Raw genomic sequence first — 24,975 nt, 5'->3', positions numbered from 1 at the left:
AACTGCCAGCACAGAGCCCCCATGCGGGGCTCGAACTTGTGAATCCTAAGATCATGACCTGAGCTGAAGTCAGATGCTCAACCAACTGAGCCACTCAGGCAGCCCTCCACTTCTTTATGTATGTGCTTATACACCACCATAAATAAATCTCTTTGCAATTAAAAGAAACAAGAGTTCTTAATAAGTACCTAGTACGATATTCAATGTGGGGAAGAAATAGGTTGGGGTGCAGCTCAAACAAGACAGTTCATGAGTTCATAATCACTGACGCTGATTAATGGATACATGGGATCCATTCTTTAGCTTTTTTGATGTTTTGGAATTTTTTCATAATATTCTTTTCCTTTTCTTTAATCACTTGGATGGGTTCTTTGTTTTTACATGAACAAACTCCATCACAGCCAGCCACACTCTGGGGTTCCCCTGCTCCATCCTGACCAAATCTAAACCGGATGTGAGTTTGAAAGAAAATGTACAAACAGTGGCAACCACCTTCCCCCTGGGTGGGTGGTGGGGAGCAGCCTCCCCTGATAGGAGAGGGTAGGGCCCCCTCTGCCTGAGATTCTCCTCATCCTTCACTCCCACCAGACTCTAAAGAGGCCCCCACAGCCAGTCCCCCTCTCCTGCCCCCTGGACTGAAGTAGATGCTTTGGGAGCAGTTTTTAGTTTCTGTAGGAAACCTCGCAGAGACAGCAGGGCCCAGGGCCTCAGTCTTTAAAATGGGGTTCAACCGGGGTTTGGCTTCCCCCTCAATACATTCCCTCCCTCTCCCAAAATATGTAACTGTTGAAGCTTCTGGTCACTGACTATACAAGTGTAACAGGCCAAGTGGGACATTAAGAATCTCTCTCCTGGGTTGGAGGGGGTCAGTGCCTATACCACTCCAAAAAAACAGGCCCTCAGTCCCTTGAACGATGAAGGAACCCTGCAGAGACAGAACTAAAATAGCAGACAATCCAAAAAATGCTCTACACTTGGGTTTTAGGACTCATTTGTTTTCCCAGTGTGCATCTGTGTGTGTGCCAGCCTGTGTGTTGGGCCAGTGTATCCAGATCTAACAGGGGGATAGAAATCACTCACAGAACCAAACCCAAAAGTTGGCAGGAGAGACCCCAAAGCCCTGCTCAGACTCCCTCCTTTTGTGACGGGTAGTCCCCATGGTGAAGCCAAGCCACGCCCCTTGTGCCCTGCCCCCACCTTCACTAGTAGTAGACTTGATGGCAGGAACGTAGACTTTCATACGGGCTCTGCCACATAAACATTACGTGACCTCTCTGGGCCTTGGTGTCCCTATTTGTACAATGGAGACAATAACTCGTGCTCTGCCCATAGGGTTGTTTATAAGGATTTAAAAAAAAAATAGGGAAAGCACTTTATAACCATACTATACCATTTATAAATTATGCCATACCAGTGTTTCCCAATAATGCCTCATAGAATATGGTCAAGGCAAGTTTGAGAAATATGCTATTTATACTCCAGCCTTGTCTTATACATCATGGGCAGGTGTGCATATTAAAGGCTCTGAAAAGTCCTGCAGTGAAAAAAAAAAATCTGTTTAACAATATTGAATCTATTAGGTCCAATTTCTTTACTTTTTGCACTCCCTAAACTTGTTCCTCTTGGGATACCAATTAATTAATTACATAACCTCCTTGAGACCTCCGAAGAGCAGTTTAAGAAACTGAACTCAAGGGGCACCTGGGTGGTTCAGTCTGTTAAACGTCAGACTTCGGCTCAGGTCATGATCTCACGGTTCGTGGGTTCAAGCCTCACGTTAGGCTCTGTGCTAACAGCTCAGAGCCTGGAGCCTGCTTCCGGTTCTCCGTCTCCCTTACTGTTGTCTGTCCCTCCCCCACTTGGGCTCTGTCTCTCTGCCTCTCAAAAATGAATAAGTGTTCAAAAAACTTTTTTAAATAACTGGACTCGAGGACGTCGGGTTCCTGTCTTGGCCCAGCATGTTTCTCTGTGGGGCCAATCTTAGTCAGATTCCCATAACTCACCCAGGCCCCAATGCCCTCCATGTGGGTCCACTTCCACTCCCACCCTTGGAAGCCCTACCTCACCACATCACTCCATGCAGGGGACAGAAGAAAACCTTCGATTTCTCTATTTCGGCCTGGAAGACCAGGGCCCACCAGCTTCTCCCATACATGCACCTATTGCTCTGGTCACTCCCCTCAACCCCTGTGCCCAGATCCATCTCAAAGCCTCAACCCGACTGTCTGGCCATGTCCCCTGGCCCCCTCAGTGGCCTTATATCCTTCCTCCTCCATGGGCAAACACACTCTGCCCTTCCCAATACCAGTCGGAGGCCAGCACACATTCTGCGGCTCCCCCAAAACTCCTTTTCCTCTGAGCTCCGCCATCTACTGCACGATCGCCCTCTGGTCACTTCTCTGCCACCTCATCCATTTTGGCAACTCCTCAGGCTGGAGGATTTGTGCTGCATCTCATTTAGAGGTAACAGTGCAAGAGGTTAAAAGGATATACTCAGAAGCCTGAGTTCAAACCCTGGCTCTACCACTTATTGATTGGATGATCAAATTATTTAACCTTTTGGGGCCTGCTTCCATATCTGCAAGCAGAGCAAACAAAAGTGCAGGCTTCATGGGGTTGTTGGGAGGAATTAATGAGTTGACTGAAGTGCTTGGGGCAGTGTCTGGCACACAGTGAGTGCTGGGTAGTGTTAGCTGCTATTATTATTATTATTATCATCATCATCATCATCATCATCACCATCACCATCATCATCATCACCACCACCACCACCACCACCACTCTGTCTCCCCCACAGAACCTTCCACAGGCTGGGCAGTCTTTAAAACCTCTTCATAACTGCATTCATTGACTCCCTACCTCCTTCCACAAGGCTCTAAAGTGGTTGCGCACAGAGAGGGCTCCGGGAGGGCTCTCCAGGATCAGCTGAGGGCACCAGGAACATGATTTGAGGCCAGAGACTGGGGCGGGGTGTTCCGTTCCCCTCCCCTCCCCGCGACTGCCACATCAGGGTGCTTTCCCGCCCCAGCATAAGAGCCCAGCCCAGCCAAACCAGCCCTACTGCCAAAGCCAGGGCTAGATGGGTCCCGAGTCCGACCACAGATGAGGAAACTGAGGTTTACCGGGCCGCTTTCCTGCTTCAACACCGCACGCCGGAGCTCGCCAACCCCCCAACCTTGTCTGCTGTGGGCAGAGCTCAGTTGTCAACTAGACTCGGGAGAAAGAAGGGGAGGGCGGGGAGAGACACACAGCCTTCACCTGATGGAGTTTAGGGACCGGGTGCGGGGTGAAGGGGCGGTGCAAGAGTCCAGATCGTGCCCGGAGCTGATCTGTGCCGATACTACCATTTCACAGTAGACGGAGTTACCCACATGATCCCAAAGGACAGAGAGCAAGAGCAGTCTCTCTTTCTCCCCCAAACCTGCTTGTGGTTTTTCTCCTGGGGCATAAGAACCTTGCTAATCACCCTGGTTGCTCCTAACACCAACACTACAGGAAGGGTAATACCGAAGGCGGCCGTCGGCGGCCGGGAGGCAGTCGGGGCCCGCTTCCTGGAGGAGGCGGTGCATTTCGCGCGCTGGGTACTCTAGAGCCAGCCCCTTCCCTCACTCACCGGCGTCCAGAGAGGTGAACGCGGCGCTCGGGCTGGTTCGTCGGTTGCCTCCGCCGCCGGGCACGACCAGCGTCTGCAGCTGCCGGACCAGCTCGGGCATGCGGTCCCAGTGGCCCTCCGCGCGGCAGCGCTCCAGCTCGCTCTCCATCTTCAGGTGGGAGCCGTACGCGCCCTTCGCAGCCATCTTCGCGCGGGCGCTGTCATGGGAGGTGCGGCCGAGAAGTGGAGACCCGGCCGGGGGCGGCGTCCCGGCTGGGGCGCACACGCTGGCGGGGGCGGCGGGGGCGCAGGCGGCGGCCAGGTCCCGGGCGGCAGCGGGGGCCTGGGCGGCGGCGGCCGGGCGGCAGCAGCAGCACCCAGAGCACCGCCCGGCGCCTCCGGACTGGGGCTCCGGCTGCGCGGCCCCGACTCGTCCAGGAGCAACCTCCGCCTCCGCTGCAGCAGCTCCTGGCGGTGCTGCCGCCGCCGCTGCTGCAGCTGCTGCCACAGCCCCCGCCCCGGGCCCGGGCGCCGCCAGCTGTGGACCCGCCCCTGGCCGCGGCTCCACCTCCGCGGGGGCGTGGCACGGCCTCGGCGAGCCGGGCGCGCGGGCGGCCAGCGAGGCCGCAGCAGCCAGGCACGCGAGGAGCGCTCACGGCCGCCCTGCTGCCGACGCCAGGTCCCCGCCGCCGCTGCCGCCGACTCGGCGCTCACTTTAATGCTGCGCGGGGCCCCCGCGCCCGGGGACGCCTCGCTCCCCGCCCCCTCCCCATCCCATCGGGACTCTTGGCCTGAGGACTCCCCAGTCCGACACCCCGGCTTTGTGTGTTGGCCTCGTCACCACCGCTGCACGTCACAAATCCGGGGAGAGGCCGGCCGGTTGCCCCCGCCTTCGAGAGCGAGCCTCCCCGGGTGCCGGCCCTGCTGGGACGCCCGAGCCCTGAGCGCGTGTTCGGGCAGGCGGGTTGCGGTGCGGAACAGGCGTCTGCACTCCGAGAGACTTTTCATTTTCTTTTGTAACAACGCAGTTCCTCTTTCCAACTTGACAACCCCGCGCGAGCTGGCTGGCGTGTCCTCTGTGGAATCCCGTTACCCTGGAGTTCTTCAAGGTTTTAAGCTGTTTTCCAACTTGGTATTTCTTTCGTAATTCTGGTGTCTCAACACTGTGATCAAAACTCATGGCATGGCTTAGCTTGGCTTTGTGGGGTGCTAAGAATAAGAAGTTCAAGGGATCACAAGGTGGCCTGTAGGAGGAGGGACTGATTAGGGTGTTCCCGCCTTTGGGGCGGTTTACAGTCGAGTGTGGATTGAGGCCATCATGCAAGAAATCACAGCGAGACCAAAAAAACTCCCTTGAACATAAGTGACATGTTGCATGGTGCAGACTGAAGACTCCAGAACACAGGAGAGTCAGGGCAAGCTTTTAAGTGTAGTATAGACTCCTAAGAATTAGGTGTCCACCTTCCTCCACAACATAGAGGGCTTCACCACTGCCTGACATGTGGCGGTGAGAGTGGACTTGACCGCTTTCAGTGTCACCAGACTCACTGCTTCTGTAACTGTGGTAAGGTTTTTTGCCAAGCGAGCCCAGGCCACTGGTGCTTAGTCCCTCCAGGCCCTTTGCTACGGGAGTGGGGGGGGGGGGGGGTTGTCTGTGGAAGGCAATCTTCTGCTCCACCACTCCACCCCTATAACTCCCAGATGGGTACCCTCCTTTCCAGGTTCCAAATGCAGCTCCATTCCATGCTTGGGGACAGCATTTTCTGACCTTGGGAGCACTTGGGGTCTGTCCTAAACTTCCAGAGGCCAGAAAGTAGATGAAGGAAAACGGACAGGTCTGGCCTTTCGAATTTAGAAACCATTTACTCCATTTACATGAAAGCTGCGCCTACTCTTGTTACCCCCTGTAGCTGGCATTTGGTTAGCCTTTGGCTACCCTTGTTGGTCACTGGAACCGCCTTTCACTTGGAGAGAGCTGTCCCTGTTCTTTAGATGAGGATGGCCTGAGAACACCCTGTGATATGCCCCAGGGTCAGCGTTGGAGCAGGCAGAGGACAGCAGAGTTGAGGACAGGAAGGCAGCCCTGATGGAAATAAATAAACCTCCCCTCCTCCCTTTTTTCTCCCTAATCGTTGCCAACCCTGCCCCCAGGTTGCAGGACTCCAGGGAACTAACTGAAGAATTGTTGCTTGTTCCTTTGACTCAAGCACCAAGATTTGTGTGGGCATGGCACGGGGGAGAGAGGAACACAGTATTGTGGTTAGAACTTCTAACGAGCTGTTCCTTAACACTGCAGCCACATTCCTGATACCTTTGTGGTTCTTTTCTGGCAGAGACAAGCCCCTAACCTGCTAGTGACCAGCATTTTTCTCAGGGGAGTAAGAGACTATAGGAACAAGAGCAAAGAGCAGCCATGATTGTATTAGTAATGTTTGCCAAAATAAAAGGCGTGTAGAAAGTGTGGCAGTTGCTTTTATTTTTTAATCAGAAATCTCTCAGATGGTGATTGTTTTTCTTTTTTAATAATCTGAAATCTCTCAGATGAGAGTTTAGGACAAGTTCTAATAAAGATTGCCATTATTTGCCGGCTGGAAAATGCTATAAAAATAACTTGCTGATCGTGAGAAGCTGGGTTGATTGCCTACCAGACTGAGGGAGAGCACTGCCTGACAGTCCCAGCATCTCAGAGAAAGTACTGAAGTTCACAGGAGGTAAACCGACCTACTAAGAAATATGTAATTTTACAGAGCAACAAAGATGGAACCGGACAAAGGACCTCTACCACCAAGCTGACAGAATATTCCACTAGTTCAGCTGCTGCCTCTGACTAGGTGGGGAGGCTCTTGCCACTAGATCACAAGCTATTGGTCTCGATTCCCACGAAGTTAAGGGCTTGAAGAGATCTCTCATGTACTTATAGGTTGAAGGTTTATGGTATTTGGTTAGGCCCAGAATGGGAGGGTGTTGAAGAGCTAATCTGAACTCACAAAAAGTCTGTTCATGTTTGGATTCCGAGAGAAAAGGTGTGGTTAGCAAGGACTTGAGTGGGTTGAATAATGGAGTGGAGATTTCAGAAAAGTTCAGGATGTATGGCCTGCAGTAGCCAGTGAGACCCGGGGATCCTCATAACTGTCTTAGATATGGGCCACAAACACCTTGCACAGCTGGTTGTCTGGAGTAAGGGATTTCCCTCCATGAGATATCTTTTGTCTTGGGTAGTGCACTTCCTTTGACAAATTGTCAGCTTTTCTATGGAGCCCTTCTGCTGTCTCTGAGCAGTAAGCAGTAGATGAATCAGCCTTGGAGCTCACCTCATCTTTGGAACACAACAAAAGATTGTCTGTCCACATATTGAATAAGAATAGAATTACAGGGCAGTGTAAGGCCCTTGAGGTTCTGATTGAGGATTTGTGAAATGTAGGAGGGGACCTCAGTAAACTGAGGCACAGTGGTCCAGGTACTATTTTGGATTTTCCCTGGAGAAGACAAACAAGTATTGACTTTTCATTTACAGACACACAGCAAAGGAAGCACAAGTATGGATCTACAACTGTGAAACACGTAGTCAGTCTCTTTAGGACTTGCAAATAGAATGGTAGTGTATTTGACTTGCACTGTTGGTGGGAATGCAAATTGGTGAAGCCACTCTGGAAAACAGTGTGGAGGTTCCTCAAAAAATTAAAAATAGACCTACCCTATGACCCAGCAATAGCACTGCTAGGAATTTACCCAAGGGATACAGGAGTACTGATGCATAGGGGCACTTGTACCCCAATGTTTATAGCAGCACTCTCAACAATAGCCAAATTATGGAAAGAGCCTAAATGTCCATCAACTGATGAATGGAATAAAGAAATCGTGGTTTATATACACAATGGAGTACTACGTGGCAATGAGAAAGAATGAAATATGGCCCTTTGTAGCAACATGGATGGAACTGGAGAGTGTTATGCTAAGTGAAATAAACCATACAGAGAAAGACAGATACCATATGGTTTCACTCTTATGTGGATCCTGAGAAACTTAACAGAAACCCATGGGGGAGGGGAAGGAAAAAAAAAAGAGGTTAGGGTGGAAGAGAGCCAAAGTATAAGAGACTCTTAAAAACTGAGAACAAACTGAGGGTTGATGGGGGGTGGGAGGGAGGGGTGGGTGGGTGATGGGTATTGAGGAGGGCACCTTTTGGGATGAGCACTGAGTGTTGTATGGAAACCAATTTGACAATAAACTTCATATATTGAAAAAAAAAAAGAATAGTAGTGTATTTGAGTTTGATCTTAAAGGGAAGCAGCGAGTGACTAATTTATTTGTGGCCCTGGGATCCTAAACAAATCTATATTCCTGCCCACTGGGTTTTTCAACTGAGAGGATAGGAGCATGTTACAGGGGCTGGGACAAGGTATGAGACTCCTTTCTCTTTAAGTCTTTTATTTTTTTAAAAAAGGCTTTTGATTATTAGTTTTACTCCTTCTTTATCACCTTATATTAGATGCTGTTATGCAAGTTTGGGTAGAAATTGAACCTTGATGGGTTTTGCTCCAGTAGAATATCAGTAGGATTTTTGCTGTTAAGAGAGCTTCAGTCTCTGCTTGGTTTACACACAAAGGTACTGGTAAATCATATCCAAATGAGTCAGGATCTTGTTATGAATAGGGAGGTCCTTGGGGACCAGAAGGAAGAGACCATCAGGAGAGCATTTAATGTAGCAGTGACAGTCGCACAATAAATCCCTTGCTATTAAGTTAATGAGTGTGGTGTCCCAAAAGTTAAAAGAACATTCCTTGGTTAAAGGGTTGAGGCTGATGGTTATGGGCTGGGGCCTGGGGAAAGCATGGTGAGATTAGATGTGTGACCAGAGTAGTTTGTTGACTCCAAGGAAGAGGTTGTATAATAGTGGTTGGGTTTAAGATTGGTATTATTATGCTATATCAATAAAACATTTGTAAGGTTGTCCTTTAATTTTTAAAGAAATGTTTCCTAGTGGGTTTAAGAGTAGAATGAGAAGGGCGCCTGGGTGGCTCGGTCAGTTAAGCTTCCAACTTTGGCTCAGGTCATGATCTCATGGTTCACGAGTTCAAGCCCCATGTTGGGCTCAGCCCATGTTGGGCTCTGCTTCGCAGATTTTGTGTCTCCTCCTCTCTCTGTTCCTCCCCTGCTTGTACTCCATCTCTCTCTCTCTCTCAAAAATAACTCCATCTCTCTCTCTCTCTCTCTCTTTAAAAACATTTAAAAAATTAAAAAAAAAAAAGAGTCGAACGAGAAACTAAACACCTTCATTGGTATCTTTGTTGTTGTTTGGTTGCTTAGTTCTAGAACTCTTTCCAAATATTCAGCAAGGTTTTGGGGGTCTGGGCTTGGGGTTATTTCCCATTCTACTTTTTGCTTGCATAATATGGCTCCTCTATGTATGGTTCAAGGCCATTCACAAAAAGATAAGAGAGGAGCCAGGGTCATGTCTGCTTCAGGATCAACTCCTGCGTGCAGCCACTAGGTATGAACCTTGCCTTAAGTCTCCATCAGACTTCTCCCTTTTTGGTTTGAAGAACTGAACCAGAGCACAGTCTATTTTTACCCGAAAGACAAGAGGATAGCCTCCAAAAGACCTTGACCAACTCTCCAGCTTTTATAAACCCCAAGGATTTCCTATGCAAATGAAGGCTATTTAAGTTACCCTTCAGAGTCTTCCCATTCTGACTTTTTCATTGAACTCCTTGCATCTAGAAGGAATTGGTGCATATATGGCTGCCCTGGGCTATATGTCTCTCAAATGATTCTAAGTTCCTCTGCAATGTTTTCTCTCTCGTCTAGGCAATGACAGAGTCTCTGACAATGGCTTTCAGCTGAGAGTGAAACCAGAGCTTAAAATCTACCATAAGAGGTTTTCTCTGTTCTGCAGGAGGTTTAAAGAGGTAAGTGAGATTTGGGGTACCTGGCTGGCCAGAAGGGAGGGGCAGAGGTAGAGGGGATCCTCATCAGGGGAAGAGGTAGAGGGGTAGCAGGAGATGGGAGGTGCATAGCATGGGGGAAGAAGATCGTAGGCTTGAGTTGTGGTTTGGGAGATCTAAAAAATAGTTTTAACATGTTCACATTTTTCTTTTGCTTTGGCCAAGCAATCTGTTAAGGAAGCAATTTTTGAATCTGATTTCTTTTGGATGCTTCCTCATGCTAATAAAAAATAATAAGACCATTGGATGCTTAGAATTGTGCTGCCTTTACATTCTGTGGCACCTCTCCAGTGAATAACTGTTCATATCAGAACTTCCTCATAGTGGCCACTGTAATTCTAAATTATCCTTGATGAAATGATGCTATTTAGGAAGATAAGTGCACAAATTTGGATAGAGCATAAATACATGGATGGCATGGACTGAGTTTTATACCAAGACAAAGCCTTGAGAGCCTGGGAATGGCATCCTCTGGCTCAAGTCCCCCCAGCCTCACAGCTAGACCTTACCCAGCCACAACTCTGATGAATTTATACTTCCTGGCAGATAGAAGGTGTGGAGACATCTTTGCTGAACCTCAAAACAAGTCTGAGGAGAGTTCTTATAAGTGGCCCAAGACAGAATTTGTCCCAGGGCCAGGTTAGGGACATACTTCTTGGGTCCCGTATCTGTCTTTTCCACTATAAACTTTGCTCTGATTGAGGCACAACCGGAAATGACCAGGATGGACATAGACAATAGTGGTATTGTTCATAATAAGGCAGATATCTACCAAGAGAAAAGATTTTCAAATATGGTCAGATAATCAAAGGATTCCCAAAAGGGGTTCCTTATCACTAGAGACAAATAGACTCTGTACTTGGGGAGCTCAAGCCCAGTGCAAGACTTACATCTCTCATTGCTGTGGTCTAAAAGACTCCTGAGGGGCTTGAGGACCTCAGAGGAGCACACTTTCTGAGTCAGGGTCTTGGCCACATTGGCAAGGAGGTCTCAGTGGGCCTCATAATTGAATGCTGCTCCCTGAAAATATCGTCCAAACAACTTTGTGAGAATGCAAAGCTGAGTTCTGATCGCAGGAAGGAAAACACAACTGTGCAGAGTCATAGTAGCATCTGTATTGGGGAGGCTACGTCAAGATATTTATAAAATATTGGGTCAATTTTAAGGCAGCTTTTCTAATGAGCTTGATAAGGACTGGGCAAGAATCACGATAACAATAGTTCAGGATGGGTGGACAGCGCGAGGTGAGGGTTTTGAAACAAGAGTTTCAAGGAGTCTTAGAAGATAAACAGTGGTTGGATGCAATCTATTGAAAAGTTGCAAAATTCATTCAAGGTTACTTCTTGAAATTTCTGCAAAAACAATAGTTATTTACAACTTTTATCATCCCGAGCAATAGTTTCATATAATAAAAAGGTCATGTTAACATCAACAGTAAGCAGGGTGCAGGTGGTTTTGATTCTTCCTGTGTACTGTGCTCGCTTCGGCAGCACGTATACTGAAATTGGAACGATTCTTCCTGTGTACTAATACAGAGAGGGATTATGTATGATTATTACCACATCCCCTCACTCCATCAAATCACTCTTATTTATACTAATTGTCACAGTGCTGGGAGTAATTAGGCCATCCAGGCATGGGAAAAGCCTGGTGGGGGATGTCCTTCCCACCTTCTGTTCCTCTCTTCTCTCTTGTATTTGCTGTTCTGGGCCCCCGCAGGACCCTGTGTTCCCAACAGGAACCCTAAAAACCCTAAATTTGAATACAATTAAACCTTTTATTCATAGCCAAGAGTGCTTTCATGCACTCAGATCATCAGTGTGTATGATACAGAGCCTGCCCAATCTTCTTGTAGTCCCATGGCCCACAGGCCTTGCATTTGGAAATCAGCCTTTACTTATGACCTTGGTTGTTGGCTCATAGCATTTCTGGCCCATGGTGTCTCGTGTCGTACTTAATGATTAGTACTGTGAACTGGCCAACTGAACCAGCCCTCCTAGAATGTTGCCATGAAAACTCTGCCAAGGGCTGGCTGTATGGTCAGTTTTTCCCTTTGACAGCTGCCAGAAAAACTGCAGGTAATCATTAGGTGAGGGATGAGGCCCTACAAAGGCAAGCTTCAAAACCATGAATTCTTTGTGCTTGTGCATAGTGGGCACTCAGTAATTATTTATTATGTTAATTTCGGAATCCTATAATGTTAAAGGTTTCCCCAGGCCTGGGAGATGAGAGCTCTGGGATGTCTCCTATCCCTCCCTCCCCTCCACCCAATTTCATGATTGAGATACTAGCACGTTTCTCCATGCATTGACTTCCCTTCCATCATCTGGGTCCATTCTGTTCCCCTGGGGTCCCAGGTGACTCCTGCTTCTCCTCGGTGTTTTCTGTGTCATCTTGCAGGACTGCTACAATGGTGCCTACCCAAGAGTGGGGGTTCACACTTTCTCCCAGCCTTTGCCAGTGCTGGTTCTTTGCCCAGATACTGCTATCCTGGAGGAGAGAAGTCAGTCCAACCCAGGAACACTGAGAGCCTTTCAGCTCAGGTTAGGTGGCCTGATTTTAAGCTCCACCACTCCTAAGGCCAACTTGTGCGTCTGCCCTTTAATGATTATAGCAGTTTTAGGCCTTAAAACATAGCTTTGCTCTCTCTGCTTTTAAATCTTTTTTCCTTTCTTCTCTACCTTTTAAAAAAATTTTTGTTTTAATAGCATTTTTGCTGAATAGCAAAAAAATAACACAATTAAAGGAAATTACATAAAACATAATTATTATGAAGCACTTTCATTAACTATCAACTAGAAAGAAATATGGTTTTACCAGCATCCCAGAAGTCCCCAATATATCCCTTCCCAAGTACAGTCTTCTTCCTCTTAAATGTAACTGCTGGCTTTTTATGGCAGTTACTTCATTGCTTTCTTTCCTCCACCCCCCCCCCCAACTAACTTCCTCTCTTCTTTCCTTCTTTCCTTCTCCCTTCCTTTTTTTTTTTTTTTAAGGTTTATTTATTTATTTTGAGAGAGAAAAAGAGAGAACATGAGTGGAAGAGGGGCAGAGAGAGAGGGAGAGAAAAAATCCCAAGCAGATTCTGCCCTGTTAGTGCAGAGCCCAACGCAGGGCTTGATCCCATGAACCGTGAGATCATGACCTGAGCCGAAATCAAGAGTTGGATGCTCAACCAACTGAACCACCCAGGCGCCCCCTTCCTCCTTCTTATTGAAGTATTATTGACATACCATGTTATATGAGTGCAAGTGTATGACATATTGATCTTGCTTCATCCTCTGATAAAGGATATCCAATTTAAAAAGACCCTTTTGAATCTTACAATGTTCAAAGTTTGTGTTTTATTTAATGGTGATTGAAATTGAATTTTACAAATTTTTTTTCATTTATTGAGCTGACCATATGATTTTTCTCCTTCAAATTTATTTATATGGTGAACTATTTTGATTTTCCAATGTTAAACCATCCTTGCATTTCTAGAATAAGATCAACTCAGTTGTATTTGTTTCCTGTTGCTTCCATAACAAATCCCCAAATACATAGTGGCTTAAAATACCGCACCTTTATTATCCCCCAATTCTTGGGGTCAGAAGTCTCGAGTGGGTCTTGTGGGATAAATCAAGGTATTGGCGGATCTGTATTTCTTCTGGAGGCTCTAGGGGAGAATATTGTTCCTAGCCTTTTCCTGCTTTTAGAGGCTAGTTGCATTCCTTGGCTGGTGGCCCCTTCCTCCATCTTCAAAGGCCATTACTCCAATCGCCGCTTTCAGGGTCACATCTTCTCTCTGACTCTGACCCTCCTGCCTCCCTCTTATGAGGACTTTGATGATTACATTGGGCTCACAGGATAATCCAGGATAATCTGCCCATGTCAGCGGCCTTAATTCAGTCAACTTTGCAAAGTCCCTTTTGCCATGTAAGATGACATATTCACAGGTTTTGAGGATTAGGATATAAACCTCTTTGGGAGCCATTATATTGTCTACCACATTGGTTATAATGTATTTTCCTTTTTATATATTGCTTGCTGTACTACTTTATTTAGAATTTTTGTGTCTGTGTTCGTGAGTGAGATTGCCTAGACTTTCTCTTCTGAAACTATCTTCATTGGCTTTCGGTATCAGAGTTAAGCTAGCCTTATAAATGAATTGGAGGGTATACCACTTTTTTTTGTTGTTGTTTTCCAGAGAGTTTGTATACAGTAAGCATTATTTTCCCCTTAACTATTTATGGAAAGTTTTTATTTTTTTATTTTATTTTTTTAAAGTTTATTTATTTATTTTGAGAGAGAGAGAGAGGGAGAGGGAGGGAGGGGCAGAGGGGCAGAGAGAAGGGAGAGAGAGAATCCCAAGCTGGCTCTGCATTGTCAGCACAGAGCTGGATATGGGGCTTGAACTCAAGAATCGTGAGGTCATGACCTGGGCCGAAATCAAGAGTTGGTTGCTTAACTGACTGAGCCACCCAGGCGCCCTGATGGGAAGTTTTTAAAGTACTGATTCAATTTATTTAAAAATCACAGGACTTAAAATTTCTATTTCCTCCTTGATCAATTTTCAGAAAGTTGTATTTTTCTAGGAATATATTCATTTCATCTAGCTTTTCACACTTTAAGCATAAATTATTCATAAACCCTCTTTTTTTTTTTAAGTTTATTTATTTATTTTGAGAGTGAGAACAAGCAGGAAGGGGCAGAGAGAGAGGGGGAAAGAGGATCCAAAGCAGGCTTCTGTACTAACAGTAGAGAGCCCAACTTGGGGCCTGAACTCACAAACCATGAGACCATGACCTGACCTGAAGTCAGATACTTTAACCAACTGAGCCACCCAGGAGCCCTCATAAAACCCTCTTGTTATCTTTTTAATGTTTGTGGAATTCATAGTGATACCTGCTTTTTTATTCCTGGCATTGGTTATTCGTGCATTCTCTCTTCTTAATCTTCTTGATAATTTGTAAGGTTTTATCATTTTTATTGTTCCTTTCAAAGAACCAACTTTTGGTTTTGTTGATCTTCTGTATGGCATGTTATTTTCCCTTTCTGTAATTTTTGCTGTTATCCTTATTATTTGATTTATCTTATGTTTTTGGGTTTCGTTTGTACTTCTGTAATGGTCAGGATAGGTTGGGTTATACTGCAGTAACAAACAATCCAGAAAATAAAATCTCAGGACTTTTCACAACATTTCTCATTTTTTTTCTACCTGTTCCAGTCAGGTTGACTGGCTTCTTCTCATTGTCTTCACTCTGGGACTTGAGCTGACAGAACAGCCACTGTCTAGAACATTGGCAGTCATCATGACAGAGGGAAAAGAGACAGTATGGTGAACATATGTTGGCTCTTAAAACTTTTGTCTAGATGTGACACATCATACTTCTATATACTTCTGATTGACTAGAGCAAGAGATATAGCTAAGTCTGATGCCAATGCCCAGAGATGGATTAGTGAATCTTTGTGAATGATAATATAGTATCCCATATCTTCTTTTTATTACTTTTAGAAAAAAAATTATTTTTAATGTTTATTTATTTCAGAGAGAGAGAGAGAGAGCAGGAACAGGGGAGGGGCAGAGAGAGAGAGGGAGACACAGAATCCGAAGCAGGCTTCAGGCTCTGAGCTGTCAGCACAGAGTCTGATGCAGGGCTTGAACTTGCTAACCACGAGATCATGACCTGAGCCAAAGTCGGACGCCCAAGTGACTGAGCCACCCAGACACCCCTTTCTTACTTTTTGAGACTAAATCTTTGCTCATGAATTTTCAGTCTTTCTTATTTTCTAACATGTGTGCATTTAAGGGTTCAAATTTCCCTTTGTCAGCTACATCCCATAGGAATCGATACACAGAAATTTTGTTAACACTCGATTCAAACTATTTTCTAATTTCCTTTGTGATACATATTTGACCTATGTGTTATTTAGAAGTGTTTCTTAATTTCCATGTAACTGGAGTTTTCTGAGTTTTCTTCTCGTAATTTCATTGTATCAGAGAATATACTTCATATAATTTTAAATCTTAGACTTTTTTTAGACCTCACTTTCAACCATACGATCTTAGGAAGAGAACCTCAAGCCTCTGATGAGACCCCAGCCCTACCCAACACCTTGATTTCAGCCTTGTCATACTCTGAGCAGGGAGCCTAATTGATCCTTACCTGGACTTCTGATATATAGAACTGTGAGAAAATAAATGGGTATTATTTTAAGCTGCTAAGTTTGTAGTAATTTATTGCATAGGAATAGAAAACTAATGCAGTGTTTTGCTAGTGGACAAACTACATATCTTCTCATATTTATGAAAGAAGGAAATTTTAGCTGGATGTAGAATTTTATTATTAAAAAAAATTTTTTTTTAAGTTTATTTATTTCATCTCTACACCCACTGTGGGGCCTGAACTTGCAACCCCAAGATCAAGAGTCACATGCTCTCCTGACTGAGCCAGCCAGGAGCACCAAGGATATACAATTTTAGACTAGCAGTTTGCTTTTAGCCTTTCAAGATACTACACTGTTTTCTGGTTTCCACTTTTGTTATTGAGAAGTCAGTTATCTAACTGTTGCTCCTTTGAAAACAATCTTTTCCCCACCCCTACCTGTCTTTAATTTTTTTCTTTTTCTTTTGTTTTCTGAAGATTTATTTAATGTGCCAAGAATATATTTCTTAAATAATTAATTATGCTTGGGATTGTTGCTCTTTGTGATCTGAATTTTAAAGTCTTTCATCAGTTCTGGAAAATTTTTGGCTATTATCTCTTCAAATGTTATCTCAGCTCCTTCTCTCTTCTCCTGGGTCACCAACTAGATATAAGCAAGATCTTCTCACTGTATTCTCTGTATCTCTTACCCTTGCTTTTGGATTTTCTATGTTGTCTCTTTATTCTAGATAGTTTTTTTCTGCTATATATATATTTTTTATTTTTAACTTTTTTTTCGAGAAAGAGAGACAGAGCACAAGAGGGGGAGAATCAGAGAGAGAGGGAGATACGGAATCTGAAGCAAACTCCAGGCTCTGAGCTGTCAGCACAGAGCCCAATGCAGGGCTCAAACCCACGAACTGTGAGATCATGACCTGAGCTGAAGTCTAACACTTAACTGAATGAGCCACCCAGGCACCCCTTTGCTGCTATGTTTTCTAATTCATTGACTCTCTTCTCATGCATCTAAACTGTTGAACCCATCTCTTGAGTTTTTAACATCTCTAACTATATTTTTCCATTCTTGAATTCTATTTGATTCTTTATCTAATCTGCTATTTTATTATAAAGGGAAGTCTTCCTTGACTTCCCACATCCGTCCTCACCTCAGGCCTGTTTAGATGTCCTCTGCCCTCGCCTCCCCCCGTGTGCTCCCATGGCAACCTGGGCTCTACCAGGCATTTACCATATTCTCTTACAGTGTCTCCCCAACTAGACTGTAAGTATCTTGAGGCCAGTGGACATCATGTACTCTGTATCTCTAGCATTTAGCATTGCACCTGAATAACAGCAATCACTCTGTAAGTGTTGTGAACTTTAAGTAAAGCAACTTCCCTGACCACCTAACACTGCCCCACTCTGAGAAGATGGAAAACCTTCAGGAAAGTCTTCACAACTCCCAACTGTTCTTTGTGTGAAGAGATTCTTCTATAGAGGGAATGCTAAGAGATACTCATTTCTGCATCCAGGCTGATAAGGGGAAAGAATGGAAAGGAAAACAGACTCAGAAATAAGAGGCTGAGGAGACTTCAGGTGAGGAAGTCTCTGAGAATGAGCAGAAGTTATTGGGCAAGCTCCACTTCTCCAGCCTGTGGAATTGGCTGGATCTGATCCCATTATACCCAGGCCTCCAAGGAATAAGGAGCTTCTAGCCAACATCTGGGTTGTTCTGCTGTAGTGCATCTAGAAACTCAAGGCAGAGTGGCTTTTAAGAAAGGAATGTTGTATAACCAGTATACTGAACATGCAGGATTTATGGGTTATATCCACCAAAGCCACTTTATTTTTGTCTTCCACTGCTTTTAATCCCTTCCAGTGAGGGTTAGGATGGTCTTTTCCATGACCATGTATAAAAATCCTGCCAAGCTCATAACTTTTTCTCGACATCTTTAGTGTAAAAGTCCAGGGAATCACTTTAAGTCACGAATGCAGACTTAATTAAATAATTAAAAGGGTTCAGCCCAATATACTAATCAATATTTAAATTTTCATTCATAGATAAGATTTCTCTCCCACTCTCCCAAAGCTAGGGCCCATAGCAGGTAGCCTGGGAGGGAGCTACTTCTCTTTCTTATTCACTTCTCCTTAATCTTGCTGCTGTTTCTGACCTTTAAGGTTGAAATGGGGAAAAGAGGAGAGGGAAGGGGGATAGTCCTGGCTTTATGGGTCCTACACCTGGCGACCCATAGGCCACAGGTCCCCTGGCAGATATTTAACACTGATCCTGAGGGTTTCTGTGAAGTCCTGGGAGACTTCCCTGCTGGGCTTCTCTGACTCTGCTCCTTCTCCTTCAGTAGGGTCCCCCTGCCTCCTGCTCCCCACAGTCTCGCCATAGGACTTGCCTCCCAGCCTTTAACTGCTGGGACCTACTTGTCCTCACTGGCTACCCTCTTGGTTGGGCTCCACCCCAGGGAGACTTAACCTCTGCCTCCACCTCAAATTGTCCCCAGGACTCCTGTCTCATTTGACCTGCACCCAGCTGGTTGAGCAATTCTCACCCAGGCCCTTTTCTCTCAGCCAAGGCTGCTTAGCCTTCCTGAGCCAACCAGCAACAGGCCATCGTATATGCCCTACAGCAATGACCACACCTCAAGCTGCCTGAGTAGTCTGTCCCCTTGAAGTCTTTCTCACTAGACTGGAGGGGAGGGAGTAGGTGATCCCTCACATTTTCCCAGGGAAATCCTCCCCACAAAATCCCCCCCCCCCCCGAATCTCCCCTCTTCTGACTCTTGTATTTCCTCTCTCTGGGTTAGGGATTCCTTAGGCCAAGGACCAAGAGACAGGTAACCAGATTTTGAAAATCGCCTTTGAAATATTTGTGGTCTGCTCACACCTTACTTTGATGCTCAATCACTATTATATCTTGACACTTCAGTCAAAATCCAAGTTAACATCTGTTGGATTTGTTTGCTTTTTATCAGAATGAAACATCATTTTTGGTTTTTTCTGATTATGAAATTAATGCATTCTTCTTACAAAATTAAACCAAAACAGATAAATGTAAAAGATAGTAGTAGCTCAGTGCAATTCTACCTCCCAGAGATAACTGAGATAAGACTTTGCTTTTTACCTCTCCAGACTTTTTTTCTTTGACACACTTTGACACTTGTACTTTTTTTTTTTTAATAGCAGAAATGGGATTGTACTATATATGAACTCCAAAGAGCCTTTTCCCTAATGCCATAGGACATGTAAGCCTTCCCGCCCCCTATGTGCCTAAACCTATGTTGAAGTGGGAGAATTGATGAGAGACCAGACAATTACCTTGATAGACTGAGCACCTAAATGGTCCCTTTATGTATTGAATTAAACTGGGTTTTAGTGGCGTGGACTGAATTTAGTTTTCTCTCACTTCCTATCAAGATGGGTGCTTTGGAGGAAATCAGTCACAGACAATCAAAGGACTATATTTGTTTCACAACAGGAGTACTGTACATTTTCAGCTCTCCACTACAAATGAAATTGCTGGGTTGGAGGGTGTGTGCCATCCCAAAGCTTTTGATCTGCATTCTATTGTGCATCAGAGTCCTTTTTTCCCCATATGTATTTTCATAACACTGGATATTTACATTTTGGCTAGTCTCCTAGGCAAAAAAGTAGTGATTAAGCCCAATTGTTATTATTTCATTTTATTTTATTTATTTTGAGAGAGAGAGTGATCATGCAAGATGTAGAGGGGCAGAGAGAGAAGGAGAGAGAGAATCCCAAGCAGGTGGTACGCTGTCAGTACAGAGCCTGACTCAGGGCTTGAACCTGTGACCCATGATATCATGACGTGAGCTGAAGTCAAGAGGCTTAACTGACTGAGCTATCCAGGGGCCCCAAGCCTTTCTTTGTTTTTAAATAAGATTGAGCAAATTTTGCATTAGGATAGGACACTTACTCATCACCAGGGCTCCCTTTGCCCAAGTGTCCATTTTGATATCCCAATAAAATCTTCATAAGCTTTGCCCAGGCAGGCTAAAACAAATGGGCTCCAGAGTGGACTGAAAGAGGCCTATCCCCTTCCTGGGCCCCAGTTCATACTTGGCCCTAGGGGAATAAAGGTGGAAGGAGTAACTTCCCCAAGGGACTCCTGGAGGCCACCATGAGAGATGCTTCAGGCCTGATCTGAAGCGCATGTTAAGAGAATCTAGATCACTCACTCATAGCCCCAAACTGTGCCTAAGCCTCATTGCATGCCCTATCCCTTTAGATACTAGTGACCACAGACCAAAGCTCTTGCCCCCAGGGAGGCCAGGCTACCCATGGACTAATTAATTAGCTGCTCCAGACAGCATGGGACAAAAAGATGGGCTCAACCAGTGTCTTCTTTCTGAAGATCAACTAAGAAACTTGGGAAGGATTTGCTTGTAAGCAGTGGGAATAAAGTTGTAAAGATAACAAGATAATGAGCTGAGCCCTGGGCAAGCCCGAGCCAAGCTGAGTCGGCAGGGAGAGAAAGGTGTGCAGAGGCTTCTAGGCCAGTACTGCTTGCCTCCTGCAAGTAGGGCTGTGGCCTTGGAGCTGCAGCCTCTGTGCCTGGCTCTGAGCCCCTGGGGCTGTCCGGCCCTCTGCTGCCTGCCCCCCAAAAGACTGCAGTTCCTTTGGCTCTGCCCCATACCCATACTTACCTTGTACATGGCACCAGCAGTCACACAGATACTGTGTATGGCCCACAGCAGCTTGCACGTGTAGATAGGAGATGCTCCAGACAGCCTCTGGATTGGGCTTCCCAAGCCACTTAGAACACTGGGGGGAAAGTTTTGATTATAAACGATAAAGGGTATGTGAGCTTTTTAAGAAACATTCGGAGCAGATTTGGAGCAATTTTATATGGACTTTGCAAGAAAAAGACAAAGTGGTTTACAATAAATTCATTGAACTTGGAGGGAGAGGATTGTTTGCTTTAGGCTTGATCTTGACAAGCCTGGTAATATTCCCCTAGGATAGCATCTAAAATGACCCACTTTAGGGGCGCCTGGGTGGCTCAGTTGGTTACACATCTGACTTTGGCTCAGGTCATGATCTCACAGTTCGTGGGTTCCAGCTCCGCATCGGGTTCTGTGCTGACAACACAGAGCCTGGAGCCTGCTTTGGATTCTGTGTCTCCCTGTCTTTCTCTGCCCCTCCCCTGCTTGTGCTCTCTCTCGTCTCTCAAAAATAAATAAACATTAAAAATAAATGAATAAATAAAAAATAAAATGAGCCACTTTATCCTCCATTTCCCCCACTCTACCTCCTTATAGTAGAGGATGAGCCATCACTCAGTACAGAGAAGTTCATACAAATTGTTCTGTGAATATATGGCAGTTCCTAAAATAAAATATTGTTCCAGAACAATCAGTTTCTATTGTTAAAACTCTACCCTTTTTGAAAAAGAATACACTGTCAAAAGAAGTCTCTTTTCATTTTAGCTTTCTCCATGTCAGGCATGGTCCTTGAGTGTATGGCAAACCCTGGGAACACTTCTAATCACTCAAAAAATAATGAACCACTTGATGACTAAGCAGAGGATTTGAGCTAATTCTTGTAGCAAACACTTGCTGGAAAAACTCCAGAAAGGTTAACCACCTCTGCTCATACAGTGACTATGACGCTGAAAAGTAACATGCCAATTGAAGTTTTACAAATAAAATCTTATTAGGAAGGTAGAAGTGATCACCATAGAAAATGTCCTCTTTATTAAGAGACTTCGATAATGTGAGTAGACAGACTGCAGCCTATAGTTTATTGCATGTGTTTAGCTAATGGCCTGTAGGAATCCCAGTTTCATGACTCAACACCAGGAGCTCAGTCCGGCTCCCACCTACGCTGTAAGCCTTCCCCTACCAGCCAGGTTTTAGGGTTCACATTCATTCATGTTCATTCAAATATGAACTCAATTTTAACATGGTCTGTATCTTACGGTTCAGCTCTTTTTACTTTCAGTATTCAATTCCTGCAAGGCTTTTTTTTTTTAATTTTTAATGTTCATTTATTTTTGAGAGACAGAGCATGAACAGGGAAGGGGCAGAGAGAGAGGGAGACACAGAATCCGAAGGAGGCTCCAGGTTCTCAGCTGTCAGCACAGAGCCCAATGCGGGGCTTGAACCCATGAACCATGAGATTATGACCTGAGCCGAAGTCAGACACTTAACCAACTGAGACACCCAGATGCCCTCTGCAAGGCTTTGTTTTAAAAAGGTGCAATTCTCTGGGGCGCCTGGGTGGCTCAGTCGGTTAAGCATCCGACTTCGGCTCGGGTCATGATCTCACGGTCCGTGAGTTCGAGCCCCGTGTCGGGCTCTGTGCTGACAGCTCAGAGCCTGGAGCCTGTTTCAGATTCTGTGTCTCCCTCTCTCTGACCCTCCCCCATTCATGCTCTGTCTCTCTCTGTATCAAAAATAAAAAATAAACATTAAAAAAAAAAAGGTGCAATTCTCAACTTGGTACATTTTAATTTTTAAAAATTTTTTAAAGTTTATTTGGAGAGAGAGAAGGAGAGAGATCAGGAGGGGCAGAGAGAGAATGGGAGAGAGAGAATCCCAAGCAGTTTCCAAGCTGTCAGTGCAGAGCTCGATGTAGGGCTTGATCTCCCCAACCATGATATTGTGACCTGAGCCGAAATCGAGTCAGATGCTTAACTGACTGAGCCATCCAGGCATCCCTTAACTTAATACATTTTAGAAGCGTCTCTTGCCTCTTCGCTTTTTTTCAATATTTGTGTTATTTCAATCTTCAGTATGTTCATACTGATAAGAATTCCAGGCATAGTCAGTAGGTGTCACTGTGAAAAATAAAATTTGAAAAGCTTACTGTTCTTATAAAGTTGATTAACTGATTGATTCACTCATCCATCCCTTCATTTATTGTTACTAAAACTATGGTTAGATGTTGAGTAGAGAAGGGAAAACAATTATTAATGTTGCTTAGGGAAGAACAAAGCATAATGGTGGGGGCTTTAGGGGAAGGTGGGAAATAAGTCAGGAATGGATTTGTGAATTGCCTTTTCCTACCATTCATATTATATTTATATATGAATATATTCCATACATGTTCTCTCTCTTTGAAAACATCTTGAAATCATGGTAAAATAAATGAAGCTTTCAGTTGATTGGAGAGCTAAGCTCACAGAAATTAGGGAAAATTCTCAGTGGTCAGCAATTAAGAGGGAACTCAATTAAGGGGCAGGGGAGAGGGAATGTTGGCTGAGCTGATGTGGAGCCCCCCCTGGGGGTTTACAGGTCTCAGGAACCTAGGCATTTTTTAATGTACCCATAGCAACAAGAGAAGGGACCTTGGATTAACAAAAGTAAAGAGATAGACTTGACACTTCTACATAAAACTAGGACTCTCAAAGGGCTGTACCTTGGTGAAAGTATGAACCAAAAATGAAATGTTCAGAGATGCACAGAGAAACAGTGAAGTTGTATCTCTTGGCCTAGCTTCTTGATTGGGGAAAAAATACTCTCCTAAGAAGTTATCATTTCAGTCTTCTCTTATTCAGGTCTAGAGTTCAATCTTATACTACCTATGGACACTGGGGGCCTGCAAGTTGAAAAATTAACTTAAAAATGGATACTAAGCAGACAGAAGCAAACATAAAATCTCTGTGAAGGAACATACCTCCATCTCGGCCATGCAGCATTCCCAGATACAAAGCCCCACCGAAGATGAGCTCATCACCTAAAATTAGAAAATGCAGGAGGATATAATCACCATGAATGAGAGATAAGAAATTCTAAGGAGGAAAATGGTACAGACCTGATCTAACGGTGTCAGCCTGGCATGAATATTCCACAATTAAAATCTTCAACTTATCAGAGGAATCTGTCAGTAGCTAAAACTGTTTCTTTTGCTTTTTTAGACAGCTTATTCAAGAGCACACGTCACAGGCTAGACTCTGTCAGGTACCTGCTGATCTGTGCACCTTCCTCACCAAAAATCAAACCAAAATCTACACACTTACTGTTCCCAGAGTGTCATCAGGTTTTTTTCCTCCCTTTTTGAAATCCTTTCTTGTTAACAGTCTAATGACTATTCTCTTTAAAATAAGTGAGTATAGGGGTGCCTGGGTATCTCAGTCAGTTAAGCATCTGACTCTTGATTTTGGCTCAGGTCATGATCTCAGGGCTGTGAGACTGAGCCCTGCAGGCTTCACACTGGGCATGGAGCCTGCTTAAGATTCTCTGTCTCCTTCTCCTTCTGTCCCTTCCCTGCTTGGCTATTATGCATGTGGGCTCTCTTTCTCATAAACAAACAAACAAACAAACAAACAAACAAACCATTTGCTTGCAGGTAGCTAAATGTCTCTGAGTTACACTTTAACAGAGTCAGATGAAAAGACCTCGCAGCAGGACTGGACCACAATAACTTCAATTGATAAAATTCCCAGACTATTTAAAAAAAAGTATACTTAAATAATTAAAGACATCAGTAAGTGTCTTATGTTTTGGGATCCTATTTTAATGATATTTTTAAAATTCCGTTTTCCATGTATTCATTGCTAATATATGGAAATACCATTGATTATTTATCATATATTGACCTGTAACCTGTGGCCTTGCTAAATTCACTTAATTCTAGTGGCTTTTTTATAGATTGTTTAGGATTTTCAATGTGCATGATCACGTTGTCTGCAAACAAGGACTGTTTCACTTTTTCCTTTCCAATCTGTATGCCTTGGGTATCTTTTCCCACAGTGGCTTGGCACTCTAGTGTAATGGTGGATAGAGATTCAAAGGTGGACATCTTTGCTTTGTTCCTGATGTTAGGGGAAGAACACTCAGTCTTCCACTATAAAAACATTAACTGAGGGGTTTGAATAGATGCCCTTTATCAGATTGAGAGACTGTCCTTCTATTCTTAATTTATTGAAAGTTTTGTGTTGTTGTTGTTGTTGTTGTTGTTGTTGTTGTTTATCATGAATGGGTATCGATTACCTTTTCCCCCTTCTTTTTAGATGATCATACAGTTTTTCTTATCATGTATTTATTTGTTTACTGAAGGAAAAGAACCGTGAACCTTAAACTTTATACACAGCCAAATTTTCATTTCAGTGAGAGAGAGTAATAAAAATGCACTCAGGCATACAAGGTCTCAGATGTTTGCCACATAAAAATCCACAATTGAAAATGCCTTTAAAAGAAATATGCAAGTAAGAGAAACAAATCGAGGAAAACCTTTAAGAGATATGGGATGTCAGGGCAATCTACTATTTTGATAAATCTACTGCTGTTAAAAAAAAAGTCTAAGATTGAAAATGTTGGGGCGCCTGGGTGGCTCAGT

General features: G+C 44.5%; 1 protein-coding gene across 1 annotated transcript in view; it reads right to left on the bottom strand.

Annotated features, from left to right (window-relative positions):
* Positions 1-4,169, bottom strand: part of TTC7A (tetratricopeptide repeat domain 7A) — a 120,582-nt gene extending 116,413 nt beyond the window's left edge. The window contains exon 1 of the mRNA XM_019414117.2: positions 3,614-4,169. Coding sequence (XP_019269662.1) covers positions 3,614-3,797 — 184 coding nt within the window. The 5' untranslated portion in view covers positions 3,798-4,169. The remainder of the gene's footprint in view (positions 1-3,613) is intronic.
* Between the last annotated feature and the right edge of the window lie 20,806 nt (positions 4,170-24,975).

This window comes from Panthera pardus, unplaced genomic scaffold (genome assembly GCF_024362965.1).
Source record: "Panthera pardus isolate Hobbes unplaced genomic scaffold, ASM2436296v1 HiC_scaffold_25, whole genome shotgun sequence".
Taxonomy (NCBI): Eukaryota; Metazoa; Chordata; class Mammalia; order Carnivora; family Felidae; genus Panthera; species Panthera pardus.
The sequence above is the reverse complement of the archived record's forward strand: the minus strand, read 5'-3'. Positions and strand labels throughout refer to the sequence as shown.